An 18,299-nucleotide genomic window follows, 5' to 3' on the forward strand; every position below is an offset into this window, starting at 1 on the left:
AAGCCGCGCCCGAGCCCTTCTCACTCGGGGGCTAGGTCCCTGCCGCGAACCGGCCACCGGACCGAGGCACTTACATCCGAGGGACCACAGAAGTCAGCTCGGGAAAACTCAACTGGGTGAGGGCCTCACCACAGGAGTGCGGGGCTTGTCTTCAATAGGTTTTCTTCTAGGAACTTAGTCGTTAGAATTTCAAAACACGCTCAGCGAGCGTGAGGTAGCTCCAAACTGCTTTGGAGACTGATTTGCGGCACTTCCTGTGGGGGTATATATACCCGTGCTGACGTCAGATCCGTCTCCAACTGCTAGCACGAGCACACAATACCCATTTGTTTTGAGTCCATCTGCTACACGCTAGGAAATTTTGTTTTTACTTGTGAATCTTTATTTTTGTGCATTCAAGTGGACTAACAACAGCCAGACTATTTTAGTCCAGACTTTATTGATGGTTGATTTGGGACTTGTATTTCCCTGTTTATCTGAACTCTTTTTGCTTGTGGGGTCCATCAGCAATCACAACCGAGACAGCAAATTCGTTTTTCTATACAGTTTCAGGCTTTCTGCTTGTCACATCTGTCAGATCACCCCCATACCTTCTGTTTAGGGCTGTTACCACCACTCCATGCAGATCACCCAGTCTGTACTGTCTCAAGCTTTGTGCTCATCCTAGCAGCAACCACAACCAAGACAGCAAATTTGCTTTCTATACAGTTTCAGGCTTTGTGCTTGTCACTAATGCAGCAGGCTGCACTATGCCCCACCACACTGCAGCTAAGATAAATTACATGATATAGCATTATCCAAAATGGCTGGTACTGCGACCATTCCAGACAATAGACATTTCCGTTTAATGGGAACCCACTCTGCGGTCTGATCAGATCCCTCCCCAGCCCCTGGTCAATGGGTCCAGCCCTTTGCTATCCACTACTTCTATTGAATTTCCCTCATGTGTGGTTCAGAGCCTCAGCTCTAAAATAATAATATACAGAGAACGATACAGCTCAACAGCTGAGCTGAGACTCTGAGTGCACTGGAGGGCAAAAGTAATGGGCTGCCAGATCAAACCATAGGGGGAGGGAAGGGGATGGAGCAGTTAAGGTCATGGGCATCCTACCTTCCCAATAAAATGTATTTTTTAATAAAAGATCAGGGCCTAAGGACCGCATATTTTTCAAATAATAGTTCCCAGTTGACAGCTCTTTGGATAAAAGGTGCTCTATGTAACACACAAGCTCAATTTTATAATCCTCAATTCTTAACAATTTCTGATAAAAGATGATTTAATAATTATCCATTTGCACATAGCTGGTTTCAAATTCTCCACCTCCAACATTGAGGCTGAAAGCGTGCAGGGAAAAGGTGAGCTGGAAGCGATAATGTTTAAATATAACAGCCCTGCATGACTTTGCCTCTGTGCGTGAGCTCTGACACGCATGACTGGGGCCAGCAGTAGTAGGTTTACCATTACATCTTATAATGCTACAGGAATGAAAGGGGGATACAGGGCTAGGGTTTTCTCAGAGCTTGTGTGGACTGCAGACAGGGCTAGAGTCCTGCCAAATTCCCACCAATGTTTTAACTCCTAATCACTGCAGCCCCAGGGAAGCAGGGTGAAACCTCAGTCCCTCTGTTACACAGATTCTCTTCTCCAGAGAGATGGTTCCACTACTAACACTTCCAGATCCTACAAGGTTAGTGCTGTTTCTAGGGCAGGACAACAATCTTTTTCTCCAGTTTTTGTTGTGGGAACAGGAAGCATCTGATGATTTCATCCAGCTCTTGCAATGCTAGCTGGGCATGCAGAAGAGCTGCTTCATCATGTTCGGACTGTACTACAAACTTCAGCAGATGATAGAGGTCCTTCAGCACATCCCGCAGAACCTGGAGACAGAAACATGGGAAGAGCTGTCAGGACTTCTGCTAGATCTGCATTTACTTTCATCATGGCAGCTTCCCAGAATTAATTAAAAACATCTGCCATCCAAATCCAGGCAGCTAACTCTGCAGAATCCCGCCCACAGCACAAGCCCATGCATGGGGCTTCCTCCAGCTCCTGCATCTGTATGACAAGAAGGATAGTGCACACCACACTAGGCAGATGATGGAGCACTGACCCTCACATACCCATCAGCAGTTCGCAACACTGCAACCATCACAACATCTAACATCAGTAATCCACTGCTACTAAACATATCCTTCCGTGGAGTGTGATCCCAATACACCAGGCACACATTACACAGGGACACAATCACAGAGGAAGTAACTGAAGACAGCCTGAAATTTAAAAACAGTGATGACTATCACTGAGAGTCAAGGACAAGCAGAAAATCACAGCATGAAAGACTCCAAGAGAAACACATCATTAGTGGTTCTACCAAAGGGTTTCACAGAAGATCAGAGCTCATCTCGGGGGTGGGCAAGTGAAGGGGAAGGGGTCTCCAGTGCACCAGTACAGAACCCTCCAAGGCAGTGCCTGCTTGTAATCCTGAAGAGAGAGGTGAGAGGAAGAGCCTTTATCGCCATTCTTCATAGACAGCCATTTATGTGCCATTACTGCTACAGCTCACTGCAGGGAGGCACTCTGGCTGCCAGCACCACACAGCAGGCACACATAACTTAGGAAGCTAAGACTGCTGTATCTATAAACTCCAAGCCCTGTTCAGCCTCAGGACCCACAATCCAGAGGCTGTCCTTGCATGGACATGGGGGTACACTGGCAGCCGAGCTCTCTTACCCCCTTCGTTTACTTTTCCAAGTGGTGACACAAGTGAGAAACATAACATACATACAGAAAGCAGTGGTCTAATGCTGCTACTGATTTCTGGACCTCTAGGATAGGGACATAGCATCTAACATAAGGAACTGCAGGCCAAGGCTCAGATTTTAAAAGCACTGTAGATACTTTCTGCTCGGGAACTGGCCCAGAGTCTGCTTCTCAGTAAATCCCGGTGTCCTTATTGAATCTGTGCAGTCCCCTCACATCAAGAGCTGGCGGAAAGAGGGATTGCCACCAAATCCCTCAGATGTGAGGCTGGAAACCAGCGAAGGTTACACCCAGGCTCCAGCAGCCTGTGTGGCTAAGAAGGATAAATACAATTACACTGCAAAAACCTCCTATTAGAGCGCTTCTCAACACCTGTTCTGTACCCTCAACACAAAGGAGGGGAGGACAGGGACAGAGTAAAACTGAAATCTGTACTGGAAGCAAAGGAACACCACTTGTACAGACCTGCTGCCACCCTGTTTCTTGTTCTGAGTAACCCAGTCGAGTCTGCTACTTGTTCTACAGCACTGGTTCTCAAACCTGTCCTGGAGGACTCCCAGCCAGTCAGGTTTCCAGGATATCCACAATAAATATGCATGAGATAAATTTGCCTGCACTGCCTCCATAGCATGCACATTTTATCTCATGTATATTCATTTGGGATATCCTGAAAACCTGACTGGCAGGGGGACCCCCAGGGCAGGTTTGGGAATCTCTGTTCTATAGAATGCAGCGAGGAGGATGTTAGGACACTAAGGACATGGAGTGAGAATGACAACAAATCCTGCTGGCAGGGGATGATGCCTCCAAATCAGAATCTGCAGGTGCTGCTTCTTCTCAAACATCTGCCCTCTACCCAGGCCAAATTCTAAACCTCAAGAGAGCCCTTGTAACCAGCTAGGAGCTTCAGCAGCAGCCCCACCCTACCAGAGGGAATCTGGGAGCATTTCATCCCAGCCTTTGCTCACTTCACTAGACTTAATAATGAGAAAAAAACCCATCTTCAGCAAATGTAAGACTAACTGGCCCCTTTCTAGTCTCCATGAGTCACTGGTTTTACTAATGGCTAGAGATTACTTCATTGAAATTAGTCAGGAAGTGCACGAATGAGAACTTTCCCTATTCCACTGACCCTGAAGCAGAATTTCAATAAAATTCTAACCTTTAAATCTATTATGTTCCAACCTGAAAACCTTTTCCTGTGTATAAATAATAATTGAGAGGGCCATTCTGAGCCGTGAGGTGAACAGAAAGTTACCCAGGTAACTTCAGGACAATGATTTCCTCAACCAGATGCAGCTGGTTTAATTTATTCAATAGTGCTATACACTGGCACCACCCTGATACATTTAGGCTATGCCCCTAGAATGTCCTTTTTTTTATTCAGCTAAATTTTATGCAAACAAAAAGTTACCTAGGTAAAATCTAGTCAGCTGGCAGAGTGGGAAATTGAAATTCTGGGGTTTGTCCAAGTAACTTCCCTTTCCAATATCAACCTTCTATTTTGTTTGTTAACAGCATGTGAATGATCTACCAACTGCTCTACTAATGCACCTCACTTCTGCCCTGTAGCACCCCCTGCTACTTCAGTACCGAGACTCTTATACACAGCTCTGCCAGTGCCCTTCACTACTAGTCCTGCAGCACCCCCTGTTACTCCAGTACTGAGACCCTCATACGCAGTTCTGCCAGTGCACCTCACTCCCGGTCCTGCTACTCCAGTACCAAGACTCCTGCACATGGCTCTACCAATGAACCTCACTCCTGTCCTGTAACATCCCCTGATAGTCCAATACCGAGACTCCTCCACACAGCTTTCCCAATGCACTTTCCCTCCTGCTCTGCATCATCCATGATACCCCAGTACTGAAACCCTCATACATAGCTCTGCCAATGTACCTCACTCCTGGTCTTGCAGCACTCCCTGCTATTCCAGTACTGAGACTCCTCCATATGACTCTATTAATGAACTTCACTCCTGCCCTATAGCAACCCCTGCTATTCCAGTACCGAGACCCCACTACATGACTCTACCAATGAACCCCAATCCTGACTCACAGTGATAAATCTTTAAATAAACTGGAATACCTGGAGGATTCTGCTTGCACACTGTTGATAAGCATGTGACCGCAATATTTCCACTGCTGCCTGGCTGAGGACAATGCTCTTTGAGCCTTGGCTACCAAGACGTGACTGACAGTGTCACTCTCTGCAGAATAGGGCTTCTAATCTGTATCTGACTAAGCAATGGCTATCAAGCTCCGCTAACCAAGGGTCCCTGTTCTTGGGAATTGATCTTCCAAAATGTGCCTCACTGAGGGCCACGGCTTCCAGGTTGTGTCTGACTGAGGGCCACTCTCCTTGGGCCAAAATTACCAAGCTGTACTTGATTGAGGGCCACTCTCATTGGGAAAGGGATTCCATGATACTTCGTGCAAAGGAGACTGAAGAATCACCAATAGTTATCCCAAATGTGTATTAAGTCTTTGATAATCCTATGTAACAGCTGTCCATAGCCAGCAGATCAACTCATGCTGCGAGAGATCGAACAGGATGAAAGCAGGAAGCAATAACTCATGTGGCCAAGTGGTTCCATGTCACTGAAGCCTTATGTCCTAATGTGTGTGCGTGGGGAGGAGAGAGATTCTGGGAGACAGGAGGACCAGAAGGTTCAGACCGTATCACTTAGGCCAACTGAGGGTCTGTGCTGTGTTCCATGAGGTCTGGCAGCTACAATGTCAGGACAAATGTGCTTTTCTGAACTGCCTGGCTTTCTTTAGCTACTACCTGAGCACAGGGCTGCCCTGCACCTGGATTCTCCTTATTATTATTATTTATAGATTTTTCTATACCGGGGTACGTAAATAACATCACCTCGGTTTACATTCAAACAGTAATTCAGCATTGCGCTTTACAATATAACAAGGTAACTAAACGAAAAACAATACAGTATATAACTTTATATTAATAGAATATCAGCAATATATGAGAGATTGTGGCAGTTAGGAAGAGTAGTTGAGGATTCAGATCATTGATAGTAGGCTTTTTTAAATAGCCAGGTTTTAAGGTTTTGTTTAAATTTTTTGTGACAGAGTTCCTGGCGTAATTCAGAGGGCATGGTGTTCCATATTGTTGATCCAGCAATGATGAAAGATCGTTCTTTTGTACTAGAGAGTTTAGTCAGATTGGGTGCTGGGATATTTAGTTTGGCTAAATTCTGGAATCTCGTTGGGCGGGAAGACGTTTTGAATTGTAGTTGATCTGTAAACCAGAGCATTTCTCTGTTTTGAATGGCTTTGTGTATCAGCGACATAGATTTATAAATTATCCTGTAAGCCACAGGTAGCCAGTGCAAAGACTGAAGAGCTGGAGTGATGTGATCATGGCGGCTTGTGTCGGTGATAATGCGGGCAGCTGCATTTTGCAGCATTTGCAAAGGTTGAATGGTGGCTTTGGGTAGACCCAGTAACAGAGCATTGCAGTAATCAATCTTGATAAAATAGTTTGTTTGTAAAACTGTGCGGAAATCATATTGGTATAATAGAGATTTAATCCGTTTAAGCGTAAATAGCTTAAAGAAACCATTTTTTACCGTATCCGCGATGAATTTTTTAAACGTGAGATTGCTGTCAATGATGATACCAAGGCTGCGTACTTGTTGTGAAATAGTGGAGTTGTTTTGAGCAATATCAGAGTTGATCAGTATTGTATTTTTTGGAGGTGAAATTATGATAAGTTCAGTTTTATTGGTATTTATAGCCAATTGGTTGTCTGTGAGGATTGTTTTAATTTCTAATAAAGCTACCTTCCAGGTACTCAGTGCATTTGTGATTGTGCTGGTTATAGGTATGAGTACTTGAACATCATCTGCGTAGATGAAGTGTTGAAGACCCAATTTAGAGAGTAGCCGGCATAGCGGTGTAAGGTAAACATTGAACAATGTGGAGGAGAGAGAAGATCCTTGGGGGACTCCTTGAGAGAGGTTTCTTGGCTTGGATTCACTTCGTCCACATCTAACGCTGTATGTTCTATTGCTCAGGAATGACTGAAACCATAGTAAAGCCGATCCAGAGATACCTATTTCAGATAGACGGGTAATAAGAGTGTTGTGGTTTACCGTGTCGAAAGCAGCTGATATATCAAGAAGGGCGATGAGGTATGATTTGCCAGCATCTAAAGCTTTTAGTAGCACCTCAGAAAGTGATATCAAAAGTGTTTCCGTGCTGTGGTACTTTCTGAACCCATATTGAGATGGAAAGAGTATTTGATGATCATCTAAATAATCAGTTAGTTGTTTGTTGATGACTCTTTCCATAATCTTTGAGAGGAAGGGAAGGTTTGATACTGGACGAAAGTTTGCTGGATCAGATGAATCTAGGTTAGATTTTTTTATCATTGGAGTAATGATAGCATGTTTAAGTATAGAAGGAACTATGCCTGTGGTGATGGATTTGTTAAGAATCTTTGCAATAGGTTTTGCTATTGTAGAACGTATTGTAAGAAGAGTCTTAGTAGGTAAGATGTCGGTGGGGTGGAAAGCTGGTTTCATTTTCTTTAGAATTGACTCAACTTCAATACCAGTAGTAATCTCAAGATTAGATAGCCTTGTTTCAAATTTATCTTGAGCGGCTGATGTAGCTTGGTTGGTGTGTAAAGGAGCAGGAAATGAATTAAATCGCGTTAAAATAGAATGTATTTTGTTGGAGAGAGGAAACATTCTGGGGCTAATCCTTTCATTGCAGAAAGGTCATCAGCATCAAAGCCTTCCCTTTCCAGAGTCACTGACTGTACCTCTTCAAACTGGTAAATCCCTTTAGTGAAAGGGAGCTGTATGAAGCTCAACCTTACACATGACAATTTGGGTACGAGCCGTTGCTTTCACCAACGCTGTGTTGGCCACGCCATAACATACGATGTACAGTAAGAACCCCTTGCTCACCCTTACTCAACTAGGGGGATAGCCCTGAACACTAAGGCCTAGCACTTCTGGGAGCAATTTAGAATCTCAGACTGCAGGTTTTGCACCTCTACCATCTGCTGGAGACAGAGAATACTGAAGCACTGCAGACAGCACATTGGCTTAAGTACAGGAAAATTGGTTCTTACCTGCTAATTTTTGTTCCTGTAGTACCACAGATCAGTCCAGACTCCTGGGTTTTGCCTCCCTGCCAGCACATGGAGACAGAAAATTTCACTGACACTGTACATAAACCAGTATACCACCTGCAGTCCCTCAGTATTGACCTGTACCCAAGCCAAGATGACAGCAACAACCATAAATTTCTAAGCAAGCTTCTAAGCAAACTCGCTTCCCTCCAACGAGCTTGAAGAAGGTGAAGTTGCCCAAAAAGACAATGGAAATCTTGTTTCCCAAATTTAACATAAGTGATCAGCATTGAAATCTTCCAACAACTCCACACTATATGCAAAGCAACAGTATGAGCGATGGACTCTTCCCTCCCCTCCCAGAAAATGGACGGGTCTCTAGACTGATCCGTGGTATTGAAGGAACGAAAATTAGCAGGTAAGAACCAATTTTCCTTTCCCTGTATGTACCCAGATCAGCCCAGACTCCTGGGATGTACATAAGCTCCCCTTAACTCAGGTGGGATGTGGAGAGTACCGCTCGTAGAACACTCTCACTAAAGCACATGGAAGCCAGAGCCCTGACATCCAAAGAATAATGCCTAGTAAAAGTGGGCAACGACTTCCCAGTAGCCACCCAGCAAATTTTATGCGGAGACACCTAATGTGACTCAGCGCAGGAAGTCGCCTGAGAACGTGTCAAGTGCGCCCCTAAACCCCCCGGAAGAGATACCCTTTAGAAATGTAAGTCGATTCGATCCCTTATTTCAGCAACTGCAGAATTGTAGCCTTAGATGACTTATTTCCCTTCTCTGGACCACACCACAGTACAAAGAAGTGATACGATCTATAAAGAGGAGATGCAATCTACAGAAATCATAAGTGACCTTTAGATACCTCAATAATGCATGCCTCCAATCTAAGAGCCTAAGCTCTCTCGCATGAGGCGTAGAGGAAACCAAATCCATAAAAGTTGGAAGTTCTCCTGTCTAACTAAGATGGAATGCCGAGACTACATCAAGCAAAAAAGAAGGCACCAAGCATAAAGATACCTCCGAATCAGACATCTGTAGGAAGGGATTTCAACACGACAGTGCCTGGAGCTCCGAAATTCTATTGGCTGAACAAATAGCAACCAAGAAAACCATTTTAAGAGTCAAGTCTTTTCTTGCTGACCAGCGTGACCGACGAACGGAGCGAGCACTCTCCACGATCCCGTAGGCGCTGGGAGAAGGGCCCGCGCAGCCGGCGCAGGACCCATCGGGGTAAGGCCTTAACTTCTCGCCCTACCACCGACGGCACCGCACCGGCCACGAGGCTTTAACTACGCCCTCAATTCCGACTTACTTACCTCCAGCCGGCCTCCCCTTGCCTCATCGAGTCGCCACGAGTCGAGTCGCACGGCCGATGACGTCACAGAAGAGAGACTAAGGCGGGGGATTTAAACCTCCGCTCCAGCCGAAATCGCTCCCTTTCTTGCTGACCAGCGCGACCGACGAACGGAGCGAGCACTCTCCACGATCCCGTAGGCGCTGGGAGAAGGGCCCGCGCAGCCGGCGCAGGACCCATCGGGGTAAGGCCTTAACTTCTCGCCCTACCACCGACGGCACCGCACTGGCCACGAGGCTTTAACTACGCCCTCAATTCCGACTTACTTACCTCCAGCCGGCCTCCCCCTTGCCGCATCGAGTCGCCACGAGTTGAGTCGCACAGCCGATGACGTCACAGAAGAGCGACTAAGGTGACAGGCAAGCTATAAAACTTAAAGCAAGCTAGGCGTCACGCGCCGAAGGAGCGCGACAAAGGGGCCTGCCCCTTTGAGCGCCCCTTCGAGCAGCCCCGTCAGACAGCCCAGAAGGTCTTCCTCTCTCTGCCCCTCATACGCGGACATATACAAGCGGACACTGAACAATGCATTAAATTACAACCTACTTTATTACGCACTTTCCGGAAAGGACTACAAAGTACCCCGTTCGACCAGCACAAGCAAAGCCCGGCTAAACAGCACGGCTGGTAAAGTATTTAAGACCAGCCAATATCTAATGCTATTCTGAGAACTGAGTGATACCCCCTTGATGTGTCTCCCGTTTCTGTTGCTTAATAGGTATGCTGCCTAATCCTCTGAACCATCCCTATATTTGCTCCCCATCCATAAGTTAGGTTAACACATTAATGCGCCCTCTCTAGGACCCCCTAAAGAGAGACCCTGGCTCGTGTCTCTTGCTAGACACACTGTTTTTGTACCGCAGTCAGCTGCTCTTAATCCGCTTTGTTCTCTAGACACCCTGAAATGTGATACTTTCTGTCACCACTGTATAATCTGTCACCACTGTATAATCTGCTTTATACATTATCTTGTCTGTAAAGTGCATTATATATCTAGCATTGTTCACTATCCTGTCGGCATTGTGCAACATACCGTGGGCTTTTCCCACATAATTTATAATCACCCAGCTCGCTACCGGCTTAACAGTACAGTCCAAAATGCCTCCATTTATCAGCGACTGCTCCTTTTCCTATCAGCCTGGACACCACTCAAATTTGCTCCTTTCTTTCTCACATCAGACCACACATCACAAGACCACTCTCAACAAAAGAAGGCTTATTCCAATACACATTCTCACTCGCACGCAAGCCATCAGTCTCTCACTCATCTCGATTATTTTGTTCAACGCACAATCACTCCAGAAGAAAACTCATCTCTTACATGACATTCTTACTGATTCTAAACCAGAGATATGCGCTGTTACTGAAACCTGGTTTAAGCAACACGACACTCCCCTCATCAACCAACTACCCTTAGACAACTACGATGTGTTCTCAATCCCACGGAAAAAGAAGAGAGGAGGCGGCTTACTCCTGGCTGTAAAAAAGGATCTGCAACTTCTGTCCCAGAAATGTGATATCCCAAACCAGTACGAAATTGGCTTTTTCAAATCTAAGTCACTCCAACTGTGTCTCATTTACACCCCCCCCAGGTCTTCTAGAGAAAGATTCATCCCCCCTTATTGAATTCTTTGCAAATTCCCTATCCCCTGATGTACCCACGATTCTCCTAGGAGACTTTAATTTACATGTGGATACTTCCCCGCAATCCCCGGCATGCGAAGCCTTCATTTCCTCCCTCGAAGCTATGGGTTTCCAACAAATTGTGAACTCTCCCACACACAAAGCTGGCCACACACTAGATCTTATTTTTATCAACTCCCCATCAACATAAGCAATCCCCCCTCATGCATCTCAGTACCATGGTCTGATCACTCCCTGATTCAGACTAAACTTACTATTCCACAATTTTCCCCTACCTTGCCCCACCAGCCCATATCTTTCAAATATCGCAAAACTTGTACTGTAGATACCATCACTCAAGCATGCTCGGACATAGTCAATCAAATTGACCTCTCGTCCCCAGATAACGCCTTCTCCACATGGGTCAATCTCACCCTTAACATTGCCAATGAACATTGCCCACTAAAAACGAAAACCGTCAACCCGAACCGTAGAAATAGAAAACCCTGGTACACACCTGACCTCAGAAATCTTAAAACGCAACTCAGAGCTGCTGAAAGGTCTTGGCGCAAACACCAATCCCCCGCAACCAAAACAATCTATTACCAATGCATGCACGAATATAGAAACTCCATCCTCCAAACTAAACGTGAATACTACTCCAAAAAAATACATGGTCTGCAACATAATCCCAAGGCCCTCTTCTCTATGGTCGCTGACCTGACCTCTCCCTCTCACACACAACAACCAGCAAATTCCTCCAAAAATCGTTGCAATGAGTTAGCACATTTCTTTAAAAATAAGGTCTCCTCCATCACAGCACAATTTTCCCATAATAATGTCAATATTAATCTGTCTACTTTCAGCTGGTCAGTTTCTCTCTCCTCTTTTGACTCCTCCTCCTCCCTGGAAGTAGAGAACATACTAAAAAAAATGAAACCCTCATCACATCCCTCTGAAACTATCCCTTCCAAACTCCTACTATCTATACCCAAAGTGATCGCCAAACCTCTATCGAATATCCTTAACTGCTCCCTAGAGCATGGCACAGTCCCTAATTTTCTTAAACAAGCAGTAGTGAAACCGCTACTCAAAAATCTAATCTTGATCCAGCCACATTGTCAAATTACAGACCTGTTTCCAACCTACCCCTCCTAGCTAAGGTCCTTGAAAAACTAGTTAACTCTCGCCTTTCCAATCACCTTGAACAAAACAATATTCTCCCGCCCACCCAACATGGTTTCAGGAAGCATTTAAGTACTGAAACTTTACTGCTCTCACTCTACGACACACTCATCAGAGGAACCGACTCAGGTTCCTCTTACCTGATTGCCATGCTTGATATCTCCGCTGCGTTCGACACAGTCAATCACGCTGTCCTCCTCAACATCCTCAGGAGTATTGGGATCACTGGTAATGCTCTCTCCTGGATACAATCGTATCTCCAAAATTGCTCTTTTACTGTCTTAGTGGACAACAACGAATCTGATCCCATCAGTCTCCCCCAAGGTGTGCCCCAAGGCTCTTCCCACTCCTCTACCCTCTTTAATATATACATGCTCCCCCTTACCACCCTCCTCACCAGCCTTCACATCAAGCATTTCATTTATGCTGACGATGTGCAAATCATTTTCCCCTTTTCTGACTCCCTCCAAACTGCTCTACAAAACTGGGAATCCTGCCTTTCCGCCATCAACCAACTCCTCACTAACATGCACCTGGCTCTAAATCCCAACAAGACTGAGCTATTAATCATCTCTAATACGCAGCCGCTTCCAGCCATCCCACTTGCATACTCTTTGACCACTTTCCCCGCGCACATTCGCAATTTAGGTGTCCTCACTGATAATCATCTTACGTTTAAACCTTTCATTAAATCTATCATAAAGGAATGCTATTTTAAGCTTCAAACGATAAAAAAACTCAGACCCCTGCTACACTTCTCTGATTTCCGTACAGTACTACAGTCTATTATTCTGTCTAAAATAGACTATTGTAACGCACTCCTCCTTGGCATCCCCGCAACACACACCAAGCCGTTACAACTATTACAAAATGCCGCCGCTCGTATACTGTCAAATTCTAAAAAAAGAGACCATATCACCCCCACACTTATCGATCTACACTGGCTCCCAATACACTCACGAATACGTTATAAAGCTCTCTCCCTCATCCATAAAAGTCTGTTAAACTAAAACCTCAATTGGATCAACCCCCCCTCCTTCCCAGTACCTCCAATAGACCCACCCGCCCAGCACTCCAAGGAACCCTACGTGCCCAATCCATCAAATCATTCAAACTCTCCTCCACTATAAGCAGAGCGTTTTCTCTCGCTGGCCCCACCATATGGAACTCCTTGCCTCATGATATACGCATGGAGACCTCCACTCCCAAATTAAAAAAAAAACTGAAAACCTGGCTTTTCCGGCAAGCCTACCCCTTGTCACCCCCCCTACATAAAAATTCCTCTGTGAATCATCCCCCGATTTCTGACTAAGAATGCTATATGACCGCTGATTATTGTACATTGTTATTTATGTTATAGTTGTTGTATCTATTGTTTTTGCTTGCCTCCCAGTATTATCCACCCTCCCTGTTAATTGTATTTTTCGGTTACTTGTAAGGGCTCTTCCCAAAAGTTTGTGTTTTTTGTGAACCGATACGATGTGCGAACGGCTATCGGTATAGAAGAGACTTTAAATAATAATAATAATAAGTCTTTAACCGTAGCTCTTCTTTAGTGGTTCAAACAGAGCCTCACACAACCCTCTAAGAACTAGATTCAGATTCCAAGATGGAATATGTTCTGCACATGAGGACACAAGTTCTTAACTCCCCGAAGGAACAATAGACCATCTGGATGTGCGGAGAGAGGATACCCTTGCACTGGAGACAACCCAAAAGTCGCTACCTGGACACTCAGTTAAAGGCTAGTCCCTTGACCAGAACCTTTCTGTAGAAAAGCCAAAATATGTGATATATTAGCCTGAAGAGACTGAGGTTGTACTCTGTCAACAGCAGACCAAGACTGGAAAATCCTCCAAATCCGCTTATGTAAAGGATGTAGAAGGTGGAAACAACCGCTTTGGAATATCCCCTCCATCTCAGTTGTCTCCTCTCAGAAGTGAAGCTGCGAGACAGAAGTGAGCCACCTGATCCAAAAACATTGGGCCCTGGTGGAAAACAGTCGACCGATGTCCGATCCTCAGGGGCCCATCTATGGCCATGTTGATCAGATCTGGGAAGCCAGGTCGATGTGGCCACTTTGGAGCCACCAGGATCACATTGCCTGGATGTTTCTCTAACCACCGTAATCCCTTGACCACCAAGGCCACGGGAGGGAAGACAAAAGAAGAATCCCTCAAGTCCATGACAGCACCAGAGCTTTGATTCCTTTGTACCATATTCTGTTCAGCAGCTGTAAAACCGCAACGACGTGGTATTCTCTTTGGTCGGGATATCCCCATCTTCCATGAATGAGACACATCGCTGCCTCTGACAGTTCCCATTCCCTGGCATCTAACTTTCTCCGACTGATAAAATCTGCCTGAACATTGTTCACTCCGGCGATGTGAGACACTGCCAGCCACTCCAAGAGCTGCTCTGCCCAGAAAATCAACTCCTGGGCCTCTTGAGCCGCTGCCTGATTCTTGGTTCTGTCTTGATGGTTGATGTAGTCCACTGCCGTCGCATTGTCTGATAGGATCCGTACTGGAAGGCCGCATAACCTTGGCAGACAGGCAAGCAACATTTCATGTTGCTTGCCTGTCTGCCAAGGTTATGCCAAATCTTCGAGTCAAAAAAGAATTTTATGCTCACAGAATTCACGACCTTGTTTTTGACGCCAAGGCCTTATTCGCCTATGTATCGGATCTCACGAAAACCACCACCCTGTCCATCCCGGACGATCAAGCACAATCAAAGGCAAACGAGCTCACTTTTCTTCCAGAGCAAAATATCCAACATACTAACACTCCTGCCCCCCAACCCTGCCTCTACCCCCATCTCCATCTCACTCTTGCCTAAAACCGGAACAATATTGGATTCATTTGAACCTACATCCGCTCTAGAGATAGAATCCTTAATAAAGAAAATGAAACCCTCATACCATCCTATCGGTACCAGACGCCATTTCCAAGCATCTAGCGGATATCATAAACTGCTCACTTTCACAAGGAATTTTCCCGTACGTCCTAAAACTCGCCACTCTCAAACCTCTTCTCAAGAAACCAAACCTAGACCCCAGGGAACCCAACAATTTCCGCCCCATCTCCAACCTGCCGTTTGTTGCGAAGATTATGGAAAAACTAGTCAATACCCAAATATCAGACTACCTGGAAGACCACAACATTCTCCACCCAACGCAATATGGATTTCGCAAATCATTTAGCACAGAAACCCTTCTCATCTCCCTCACAGATCACCTCATCACAGGTATGGACACTGGACTCTCCTTCCTTCTAGTACTTCGACATCTCGGCTGCATTCAACACGGTGAATCACTCCATTCTCCTCAAACGACTTTCAGACATTGGGATAACAGGAACAGCCTTCAAATGGTTCGACTCCTTCCTCAGTAACAGAGGCTACAAAGTAAAAATCAATAACAAAGTCTCCATGCATCAACTCCACAAGAGGAGTACCTCAGGGCTCCTCCCTGTCACCCACACTCTTCAATATATATCTTCTTCCCCTCTGTCAGTTGTTCACGAATCTGAAACTTAAACACTATCTCTACGCAGAAGATCAGTAACAGAGGCTACAAAGTAAAAATCAATAACAAAGTCTCCACGCATCAACTCCACAAGAGGAGTACCTCAGGGCTCCTCCCTGTCACCCACACTCTTCAATATATATCTTCTTCCCCTCTGTCAGTTGCTCACGAATCTGAAACTTAAACACTATCTCTACGCAGAAGATGTACAAATTCTGATCCCGATAATTGAATCCCTAGCAAAAACACTTAAGTTCTGGAACAACTGTCTCCGAGATATCAACCACCTCCTCACCAACCTTAACCTAGTTCTAAACACATCCAAGACGGAACTGCTCCTTATATCTCCCAACCACAGCGATAACCTCCAAATGACCCACACCAACACCCTTGTCAGCCAAGCAAGAGATCTCGGTGTTATAATTGATAATCAGTTAAACCTAAAGAGGTTCATCAACAACACAACCAAGGACTGCTTCTTCAAACTTCAGGTGATAAAAAGACTCAAACTGCTTCTATACTTCCAGGACTTCAGATCCGTTTTCCAGGCCATTCTATTTTCCAAATTAGACTACTGCAATTCAATTCTACTAGGACTTCCTGCCTCTTCCACCAAACCTCTTCAGATGCTGCAAAATTCAACCGCTAGAATCTTAACAAATTCCAACAGATGAGACCACATCACACCCATCCTCAAAAATCTGCACTGGCTTCCTGTAAGCTTTAGAATCTTATACAAATGTCTCAACATCATTCATAAATCCGTTTACAACCAGACCCCTATCGACATCCAACACCCACTCACTCTCCACACCTCTCTAAGACCCATCAGAGAAGCTTACAGGGGATCGCTTCACCCCCCTCCAGCCAAGTCCACACTCCACACAGCCGCCAAAGAACGAGCCTTCTCGACAGCAGCGCCAACCATTTGGAATGCTATGCCCCCTGACCTCAGACAAGAACCCTGTCTATTGACGTTCAGGAAGAAACTCAAGACTTGGCTATTTCAGCAAGCCTTCCCTTAATCTAGGACCTCCCCAGCTACAGTCACATCCTGAGGCCCCTAGTCAACGCACCCCATTACCGCGATTGTAAATATGGTTGTATTTATATTGTTCAGTTCCGTTTTTTCTCTGCCACCGGCTCCTCTTCTTCCCAGTTCGAGCACCCCTGTTTTATTGTAACTTTCATTATCTTTATGTTCATGTTTAACTTTATTTCCCCCTTGTTCCATGTAAACCGATATGATATGATCTGTATCATGAATGTCGGTAAAAAAAAAGCACTAAATAAAGAAAATAAAAATAAAAATGTACCACTCTCGTCTCTAACTGACTGACAAGCCATAAGACCTCCTGTTTCGACCACTGGCTCTGCACCAACTCATCTAGACACACCACCCTCCATCTAGAGAGGCTTGCATCGGTGGTGACTATTATCCAATTCAGAATCTCCAATTCCGCACCACGCTCGAGATTGGTGCAAGTAAGCTGCCACGAAAAACTATCCCTGGCTTCCCCCTCTAATAGTTGAGGAAAATGAAACTCATCCAATAACGGATTCCAGAGGGAGAAGAGCCCCCTGCAGAGGCCACATATGTGCGAATGCCTAATGCATTAATTCCAATGTCAATGCCAAAGAACCCAGTCCTGTAAATAGTCCCAGACCCTGGGCTCCAAAAACTCTAGCAGGTCTAATCTGACTCTGCAATATCAGCAATCTCTCTCCGTGAGAAACTCTCTCCACTAATGTGTTGAACTGAGCTCCCAGATACTCCAGAGTTTGTAGGAGGTCTAAATGGCTCATTGCTTGGTTCACCACCCATCCTAGAGACTTCAAGCGTATCAGTAACTTTTGTACTGATTGTCAACAGAGGTCATTTATTTCGCATGAATAAGCCAGTCATCCAGATACGGATACACCAACACACCCTCCTTTTGCCATATGGCTGCCCCCACCAACATCACCTTGGTGAAGATACATGGACCTGTCGCCAGCAGAAGGGAAGGGCTCAAAACCGAAAATGTTCCCTTAGGACCATGAACCTCAGGAATCTCTGGTGCTCTGGCTTGCTGGCTATGTGCAGATATGTCTCTATCAAGGTGAGAGATACCAAGAACTCTCCCTTGTGTACCACCGCTATGATGGACCTCAGAGTTGGAACTCAGAGTTTCCATGTGGAAACGGGGAACCTTGAGAGCTGCATTTACCTTCACTAAATCCAATATCTCTTGAAGTGGATACAGGGGGAAAAAGGAACAAGATGCTTAACTTATAATTGACCTCCAGCCACACTAAGCATGTTCAGGGTCTGAGCCAACAAACTTGGGCCACGCCGAGCGTGTTCAGGGTCTGAGCCAATAAACTCAGCACGACATCTCTGAAAAAAAAAGAAAAATCTGAGCAAAGCGGCTCTCAATCATATACAATTTTTCTCTCTTCTAGAAGTGAGAAAGCCAATTACCCATCGGAATCCTTCGATGTCTCATGATCCACACCCCCTTGAACATTACCAGGGACAGCCTCCCTGCGGAATTTGCCCTCCGTGACTGACAAATGGGAGGCCCAAGCATGTGATCCCTACATAGTTGATTGCTTTGCCTTCGCTGGCCACCCCTGCAGAAAGGTCTGCAGGCCCTGGAAACATTCCACCCAGGAGGAGGAGGAGGATGGATCTATACCAGAGTCCATAGGCCCAACCTTGCTCTCTTCAACCTCTTTCGGGGAAGA

The 18,299-nt window shown here is 45.5% G+C and overlaps 1 protein-coding gene across 1 annotated transcript in view; it reads right to left on the reverse strand.

The window, feature by feature from the left end:
* Window positions 1–1,259: 1,259 nt before the first annotated feature.
* The window catches only part of TANGO6 (transport and golgi organization 6 homolog), a 308,257-nt gene continuing 291,217 nt past the window's right edge, over window positions 1,260–18,299 (reverse strand). The window contains 1 exon segment of the mRNA XM_029610664.1: window positions 1,260–1,878. Within this exon segment, the coding sequence (XP_029466524.1) occupies window positions 1,702–1,878 (177 nt within the window). The 3' untranslated portion in view covers window positions 1,260–1,701.

The sequence above is a fragment of the Rhinatrema bivittatum genome, chromosome 7, assembly GCF_901001135.1.
Source record: "Rhinatrema bivittatum chromosome 7, aRhiBiv1.1, whole genome shotgun sequence".
Classification (NCBI taxonomy): Eukaryota; Metazoa; Chordata; class Amphibia; order Gymnophiona; family Rhinatrematidae; genus Rhinatrema; species Rhinatrema bivittatum.